The following is an 8,849-nucleotide window of genomic DNA, read 5'->3' on the forward strand; positions in this document are numbered from 1 at the left end:
CTCAGGAATGAAAGAACCTGAAGACACGAGACCACTCAGGAATGAAACACGCTCCATTTTTTATTTCCAATTGGAGAAACTGCAGAAAACAGTAGTGATAGATAATCAAAAAACATTTTAAAATCATGGAAAAACTGAAGGAATGAAGCAGCTGGAAAATCCTGACGTCTGAGATTAAAACTGGGAGGGATTATTTTTTATCTACCGTAGCGTCATTTATTTAAAAATGTTTTTTTTAATCTAGAAAAGGCTCGTCGCTCAGAACAGAAGCATTAAAAATAGAGAAACATTTTCCAACAACACCTAAAGGTTCTTTCAAATTTTAACTCCAATTAATGCAATTAATTTATTATTCAAGCGTAATTTAATTAAGACTTGGATTTACATCCTAAAGTAAAACAGAGAAGCTCTGAAGAGCCTCTCAACCCTGACGATGAATAAAACGGATTTAAACTTGTCCAGTTTACTCCTGTTTGCACCGGTCACGCCTCTCCACACAGACGCTCAGCAAACGGAGTCCAACTGGTGTCCAACTGGTGTCCTAACTGGTGTCCAACTGGTGTCCAACTGCTGTCCAACTGGTGTCCAACTGCTGTCCAACTGGTGTCTTAACTGGTGTCTAACTGGTGTCTAACTGGTGTCTAACTGGTGTCCAACTGCTGTCCAACTGGTGTCCAACTGGTGTCTTAACTGGTGTCTAACTGGTGTCTAATTGGTGTCTAATTGGTGTCTAATTGGTGTCTAATTGGTGTCTAATTGGTGTCCAACTGCTGTCCAACTGGTGTCTTAACTGGTGTCTAACTGGTGTCTAATTGGTGTCTAATTGGTGTCTAATTGGTGTCTAACTGGTGTCTAACTGGTGTCCAACAGTCCGTCCGGCTCTAAACTACCTGCTGCTGTTTCCAAAGCAGCTGAGAACGTTTGTTGCGCTGCCTGGACGTGAACTTTAAATCAAACTGGTTTCTGTAGCTGAACCAGTTCCACACAACGAAGGTAAAGTTATTTCAGCGGAGACGGGTGAAGCAGCAGAGTCCGACCCGTCACTTCCTGCCCAACACAACATGGGACTCACCTCTCTGATTCCACGTAGGCCGGCAGCGTGCTGCTGTTGAAGAGGAGGAGGATGAGGAAGAGCGACGGCGTTCCCTGAAGGGAAACATTTGAAAGCTCGTGAGCACAGTTGGCTGGACACAAGGAACAGAAGAGAGTGAGGGGCGCTCACGTTCAGCACGTCCATCTTGCCCACTTGATACGAAGCAGAGCCAAGAACCCTCTGAGGGAGGCCTTTAACCGTGACCTGGAGCAGAACCTGAAGAAGAACCACATGTTCAGGAAGTTCAACCACATTAAGGAAAACAAGAGAACCATCAACAAACTCTTACACAGCAGCAGAACGTGTAACCTTTGACCTTCATGTGTGACCTTGAAGAGGGGGTGATGAGAAGTATGTGACAGTGATGCTGCACATCATGTGTATGAAGTTTCATTTAACTGGGGCAGCTGGGACTGAGTGGGAGAGTTGGGGGTTGAATTCCAGCAGCAGTCGCATGCTGAAGTGTCTTTGAGCAAGACGCTGACCCCCTGGTGTGTCCCAGCGGCGTCTGAGCGCGTGTGTTGGAGTTCGTGAGGACACAGGTCGTGTTGTAAAGAGCTCCGAGGAGCTTGTGTAAGTCCAGTCCATTAACATTAAAAGATCTTGAGCACATCAGAACAAGAGAACGTTGACAGACGGAGACTAGACAAGAATAGTTGCATTAAATAATTAAGTCTTTAATTACGTTCCACCTGTACCGACTCAGGTGTGTGAGCGAGCTGCAGGAGCACGGTGCACCAGCGAGTGACGTCCTGCCGTGAAGAAACCGACAACAGTCGTCTGCTGCTGCAGCCCACATGCACGTCAAACTGCTTTTCATACTCAAGGTTTACTTGTGCACGTGACAAGTTTTGGTCTTTACAGCCAAACTACAACAATCTTGTTGGACAGGAAGAGACGAGACGGCAGCCATGACAGACGTCCCAGTTATCATCGTTCAACCTTTATTTCTTCAGGTCGGTCCACTGAGCCTCAGGACTCATTCACAAGAGACATGAGGTCCCTTCAGGGGGAGTACAGCCCCCAGTATGCTGCCGCGTACGTACGTTCACGTGTACTGTACGCAGAGGGTTCAGACATGATACTCCAGCGTCCACCCCGACCAGCTGCAGAGCAGCTCTGCAGACGAGGGGCGTTTACCTTCAGGACAAATTGAGGTCGCCGATTGGTCATTTGCTGACACGCCTACTGGATTGATTGACAGGTCGGGGGAAAAAAAAAACCCGAGCGCTACAGCCTCAACAAGAGCGGTGTTCTGTGTTTATATGTTGTTAATAAAAACATCTAAAAAAACAGGGAGCGCTGGCTCTGCAGTCCACACATCAGACCAGCCCACCAGGATCTCCAGACCCTCCTGCAGCCACGCTGGACCTGAGTTTAATTCTCTTGTGACAAGTTCCTCCATTTCTCACCATTTCAGTCATGGCATCAACGGAGCAGGAAGAGATCACTGCCTCTTGGAAAAAAACTAAAGAAAAGGTCAGATCAGGGATGAAGAAGAGGAATTTAATACATTGGTGTCGCAACAAAACAGTCCGTCGCCGGGCAGTTTATTGTGCGACACCACGTACGCGGTCGTAAAAATTTGAGCTTTGCACAGACATGCCCCGGGGGTATGCTGGGGGGTACGCTCGTACCTCTGCGTACGTACGCTCGTACCTCTGCGTACGTACGCTCGTACCTCTGCGTACGGACGCTCGTACCTCTGCGTACGGACGCTCGTACCTCTGCGTACGGACGTACGCAGCAGTATACTGGGGGCTTTAACGTTCACACACTGAAGTAGAGCACCGCTGAGTGGGCTGCAGTAAAAACAAAGGTTCAGGGATGGACGTACAAAAATACTTCTGGAGAGGAATGCTTTATTTTATGAGAAATGTGGGATTAAAAGTTGCATTATAACGTATTTTATTTTAACGTATTTTATTTTAATGTATTTTAATGTATTTCAATGTATTTTAACGTATTTTTGTGTATTTTAACGTATTTTTATGCATTTTTTATGTATTTTATTTTAACATATTTTAGTGTATTTTTATGTATTTTAACGTATTTATGTATTTTAACGTTTTTATGTATTTTAATGTATTTTAACGTATTTTAGTGTATTTTAACGTATTTTTATGTATTTTAATGTATTTAAACGTATTTTAGTGTATTTCATTTTAACGTATTTTTATGTATTTTAACGTATTTTAATGTATTTTAATGTATTTAAACGTATTTTAGTGCATTTCATTTTAACATATTTATGTATTTTAACGTATTTAAATGTATTTATATATTTTAATGTATTTTAACGTATTTTAGTGTATTTCATTTTAACGTGGTTTAACGTATTTTTATGTATTTTAATGTATTTAAACATATTTTAGTGTATTTCATTTTAACGTATTTTAATGTATTTTAATGTATTTTAACGTATTTATGTATTTTAATGTATTTTAATGTATAACGTATTTTAGTGTATTTTAATGTATTTAAACGTATTTTTGTGTATTTCATTTTAACGTATTTTTACGTATTTTAATGTATTTTAGAGTATTTAAATGTATTTAAATGTATTTAAATGTATTTAAACGTATTTAAATGTATTTAAACGTATTTAAATGTATTTAAACGTATTTTAATGTATTTTAGTGTATTTTAACGCGGCTGTTTCCCCCTCAGAAACACGAGTGTAGTAAAGTTACCGTCGGGTTCTGAGCGCGTTGCAACAAATTGTGACTGAATTCAAATAAAAGCAGGACGTTTAGGTGTCGTCAGAAAAACTGACTGCACCAAGTTAATAACTAAAAGGTAATAAATGTGTAGCTGAGTTTCACCATCCGCAGCAGCTCAGCGTTACATTAAGTCACTCACGTGCACGGCTTCACCTCTTCATTTGTAGCTTCAATCCACAGACGCTCATGAACTCACCAGGACTCTGTCTGCTGGCAGACCTTCTGACTCGTCGACGCTCTGCAGGGCCTGCAGCATCAGCGTGAGCGCCTCGCAGCCCTGACGGTCCTTCTTGCTGCCTGTCACAGCAGAGGACACGTGGATTACAACCAGGTGAGAAGAAACGTGCCGCTTGTTGTGAGGAGACACGTCATCATCGGGGACGTGCCCCTCAGCGTCTCCTGCTCTTCACAGCAGCCTGGACCACGAGGATCCAGCGCTCAGATTTAAACTGATGACAGAGCTGAGGCTGAGCGAGGGGGAGAGGAGGACGGGGTCTCGCTGGTCCTCCTCTCAAACGATGACCTCAGCCCAGTCGGCGTGCTCTGTGTGGCGCCACAAGGCTGGACCCACAGCTCAGGGCCCGCCGCTGAGCAGCAGCCACAGCAGCAGGTCACATGGAAGCTTCATGGATCATCTGCATACAGTGAAGATGACGGAGCTTGTCCATCACCAGGCCTGCATCAGTTTGTTCAGCTGCTCTCTTCAGGAGTCCCCACAGAAAATCATCTGCCTCCAGCTCTTCATCACGTCTTTTAGAGCCTCACTGTCTCCAGACCATAAATCAGAAGGTCTCACTGCTGTCTTGGAAACGTTGGATCTTCTGTCTCCCTCCTCTTCTACAAACATCGTGGTCCACGGAGCAGCCATCAGAGCAAACAAGAACTCTTTGTCTGGATGAAACCAAACTGCTGCTCACTGATGTGACCTTCTCCTGAACGGACCCTGCTCTGAACCTGGGCCTCCTTGCAACATCTCGTACCTTCATCAACTCTACGCCTCTGCAGCTGCTGCAGTTCTGAACCTTTGTTCTTGAAGATCTTCCACCCAGGCATCCTCTCACCCTACAGGACTGTGTTCAACCTCCTGTACAAAAGTCCCACAGAGCTTCAGACCTCCACCAGTACACCATCCAATCCTGTTTACTGGATTACTTACTGGTCCCCATTTACCATCTGTGAGTACTCTGTCCAGTTACTCAACCCACACTGGACATTCAGAAGTATCTTCTCTTCATCCTTCATGGACCTGACCTGCTGTGCATCTTTACCACATCGTTGTTTCACTAAACGAGACGTCATGTTTCCATCTCGACTCTCATGAGCCTCATCACAACCTCGGCCCGTGTCCTCCCCGTGACGCTCCCGACCGCTCTGCTCCTCTGGGAGCTCCTCAGTGAAATGCACCGGTTCAAATATTCACTCCTCTGTAAAGAAAACTAAACTCTGCTGCGATCAGACCTTCACCAGACGTGACTGAACAGCAAGAACGTTTGATGTTAAATGTTTATTTCTGGAACACACTTGAGAACTTTAAGGTGGATATAGAAATACAGAAAATGTGAACACACGTTAGGAAAACTGTTTCAAGAGTGGAAACGGGTTCAAAAGAAGCTGTTTAGATTCTTGGGGGTGGACAAAGCTCAAACATTTCCAGACATTAAATCATTTAACAGCATTAGCCGCCCCCTCCTCTAAATATCCGTATTGGCTAATCCGTTCGGGCTCCATGAACATCAGTCAAATCTACACTCAACCTCCAGCTCACGGTGCGACACTCGTCAGACGGCTCCTTCAGGATTACTTCTAGTCCATGGTAGACCCCCTGTCCTTCACCAGACACTGTCCCTACATTCAGTCTCCTTTCTCTGGACGTCTCCCAACGTCCCACACTTTAACACTCCTGCTGGTCAAAGATGAAGAAGGCAGAACTTACCAGACTCTATGGACAGGTTGACAAACCGGACGAGACTCGTCCATATGGTGACCAGTAAGGACTCTGCAGGAAGACAAAATAAAGGAAACTTTACCCACTCACACGAGACCATTGTCAAAACTTTGAACTTTCTGTGCTAAAGACGACCGTAGTGACGAACAGATCTAAAGCATGTTGAATGAATTCAGTAAATGAGTGGAGGGAGAAGAGTCATGGGGACTTCTGACTAAACGTTGACGACATGGCAGCAACTGCTGTGATGTTTGGTCCTGAAGTCAGAGCGTCACCGGGCTGCGACTGATGGAGACCGACCAGAGACCCATCAAGGAAAACAGGAACGTCTCCAGTTACAGCCTCACTGAACCAACGCTTTTCAACCTTCCAGCCCATTTCCACGTGCACGGCTCAAAAGCAGCAGCTTCACACGTGAACAGCTAGTTCTGGATGTCAACACCAGACTCGTTGGTCCACTATGAGAAGAAGTCTTCTGAAGAAGTCCTTTGGATAAAAGACGACACATTTCAACAAGAAGAATCATCCAGAGGACCTGACTGAACTTTGTTAGATCTACTGGATCACTGAGCAGCATCAGGACCTACTGGAGTGAACTTTAGAGGTCGAGATGTTTTTAATCCTCACAAGGTCCTTTATGACAAAAAGTGTTCCTGGGGGGGGGGGAATCAAACGCTGATGAAAAACTTTTTTAATCGAGATGTTTTCCACAATAAACCGAGTCTTTTAGAGCCGTCTCACCTGAAACTAAAATAGAACATTTAATGAATAGTTTAACATTTAAACTTTCTCTGTTTTTACTTCAAAAATAAATAAATAATAAACTTCCATATTTAAGTTTGAGTTTTTTAATAGACATAAAAAAATAAGGCAATTTTTGGAAAAGAAAGTAGTCCCCCGAGGATCTTCTGAAGACCCTGCAGCCCACCAGAACCTTTGGGTCGGTCTTGTTTCCAGTCCAGCCGGCAGGTGCTGCTCCGTGCTCCAGAATTCTGTTTTTATTTTATTTTATAAAAATCTACTTGAACAAAAGGAGTTTCTGTTTTTACTGAACCAGATTTATTCTCATCTCTGCATGATGACAACACATTATTATTATCATCATTATTATTAATATCATTATTATTATCATTATTATCATCATCATAATTATCATTATTATTAATATCATTATTATTAATATCATTATTATTACTATCATAATCATATTATTATCATCATTATCATCATTATCACCATCATCATTATCATCATTATCATCATCATTATCATCATCATTAATATCATTATTATTATCTTCATTATTATGATCATCATTATTATCATAATCATCATCATTATCATCATCATTACTATTATTATCATCATCATCATCATCATCATCATCATTATTATCAGCACAGAGCATCTTCCATTTACTTCCTGGTTTAATGGTTCATAGCCGTCTGCTCACCACAGACTCATGTTCAGGCTGCCGTTTAATAAACCAAATTATTTAGCATTATTAGTGTTTAGTGTATATCTTAGATCCTTATATACTGTTTCCTTTTTATACTTTATATTTAGGGTGTAACTGGGACCCTGGGTACAGAAGTTTGTTCCACCTCATGCACCACACGTGATGAACGACAACAAAGAACCTTGAACTGGTTCCTGTCACACCAACGGTCAGCTGTTCTGACCCGTTCTGCAGCCTGCACGCATGAAGCTGCTTGTTTGCACCAAATGTTTACTTCAAGCTCATTTGCATCACATGTGGTACATGAGGTGGAACAAAATTGTGTACTAGTATAAATTGTGTTATTTGAGCTCATTGCATGAGTTTTAGCTCTTGGTCCAAACTGAAAGTTCTGTTGGAAGAGATGAAGGGTCTGCATCAACGTCCGGCTGGAGGAGCTGGACCTCTTGTGGTCCAAGCTGAAGTCTGCTGTGGTCAAATTTAGGCTCTCAATTACAAAAAGCGAAGAATCACAGAGCGAGCGAACACAAAAGTTCAGAAGTAAAATAAAATGACAGAGGAACAGAGTTCTTTACGATAGAGTTTTGGGATCAAAAAAGGAATTTATAATTTATTATGGGATTTTCCATGAGGTCAGTTTTTAGAACCCTGGGGGGGGGGGGGGGGGGGGGTGTCACTGTGAGAGCACCTGAAAATTAATCAGACAAAATAACATTTTGAAGCATTTTAAGGTTTTGTAATAAAAATGTGTCGCGCACCAAAAAGAGAAACTGAATAAAACACAAAAATAGATGTGTGGCTGATTTCAGCTGGTTATCTTGGTTCCTCTGCTCCTTAGACCTGGAGCGAAGTCTCTGATGTTCTGGAGTCGTGCTTAGAAAAGACAAACGGCTCATTTCAACGAGCAGCTGCGGTCATGAACGAGACGTGTCTCAGTGCCGCCCGGTGCGGGACTTTACCTGGAGCTGCTCTGCCGACGCTGATGAATCCATCTTTGATGCTGGAGATGATCACAGCGGCATGTTTCAGAAACGACGCAGAACCAGAGAGGAGGGGGTGCTTTAAGGGCTCTGGAAACACAACCATTTACGTCCACGTGTTAAAATCAAACAAATGTGATTTGGGATGGTGGCTTAAAGCTTCAAGGCCCGCGGGCCGGATCATTTTATATACATCCATTCTAACTACAGATCCCATAATGCACTGGTTCAGTTCCCTTCCTGAACACTAGGCTACCTGAACACTCCAGCGTCAGTCAGGTGCAGCTCCTGCTGCTGGTCACGACCGATGTAACGTGACGCTGACTCTGAAAACTGAGCCGTTCAAACCGACGCGAGGCTCATGGTCACGTTTACCATCATGCAGGTCTCATCTGTGGAGCTAATTCAAGAACATCATCTGAGAAGGAACTACGAGACAGAACAGCTGCAGAACCTGAACCACAGCAGAAGATACAGAAAGAAGAAGAGTGGAAGACCCTGAGACGAACGAGAAGCTGCTGTGAAAGAAAGTGTTGTTGTGGCGGAGGAGAAGAATCATCCCGGCCGTTCACCGAGGGAGAGATTCTGAAGAGCAGCATGAAGAAGGAGTGTCCAGACACAAGATGGAGGAGTGTCCAGACACAAGATG

The 8,849-nt window shown here is 43.4% G+C and overlaps 1 protein-coding gene across 1 annotated transcript in view; it reads right to left on the reverse strand.

Moving 5' to 3' along the window:
- Positions 1-8,849, reverse strand: part of rif1 (replication timing regulatory factor 1) — a 43,583-nt gene that overhangs the window by 26,097 nt on the left and 8,637 nt on the right. The window contains exons 12-16 of the mRNA XM_037687135.1: positions 8,180-8,290; positions 5,750-5,812; positions 4,013-4,113; positions 1,223-1,309; positions 1,073-1,146 (exon numbers count right to left, since the gene is read on the reverse strand). Coding sequence (XP_037543063.1) covers positions 1,073-1,146; positions 1,223-1,309; positions 4,013-4,113; positions 5,750-5,812; positions 8,180-8,290 — 436 coding nt within the window. The remainder of the gene's footprint in view (positions 1-1,072; positions 1,147-1,222; positions 1,310-4,012; positions 4,114-5,749; positions 5,813-8,179; positions 8,291-8,849) is intronic.

The sequence above is a fragment of the Nematolebias whitei genome, chromosome 13 (genome assembly GCF_014905685.2).
Source record: "Nematolebias whitei isolate Nwh7 chromosome 13, NemWhi1, whole genome shotgun sequence".
Taxonomy (NCBI): domain Eukaryota; kingdom Metazoa; phylum Chordata; class Actinopteri; order Cyprinodontiformes; family Rivulidae; genus Nematolebias; species Nematolebias whitei.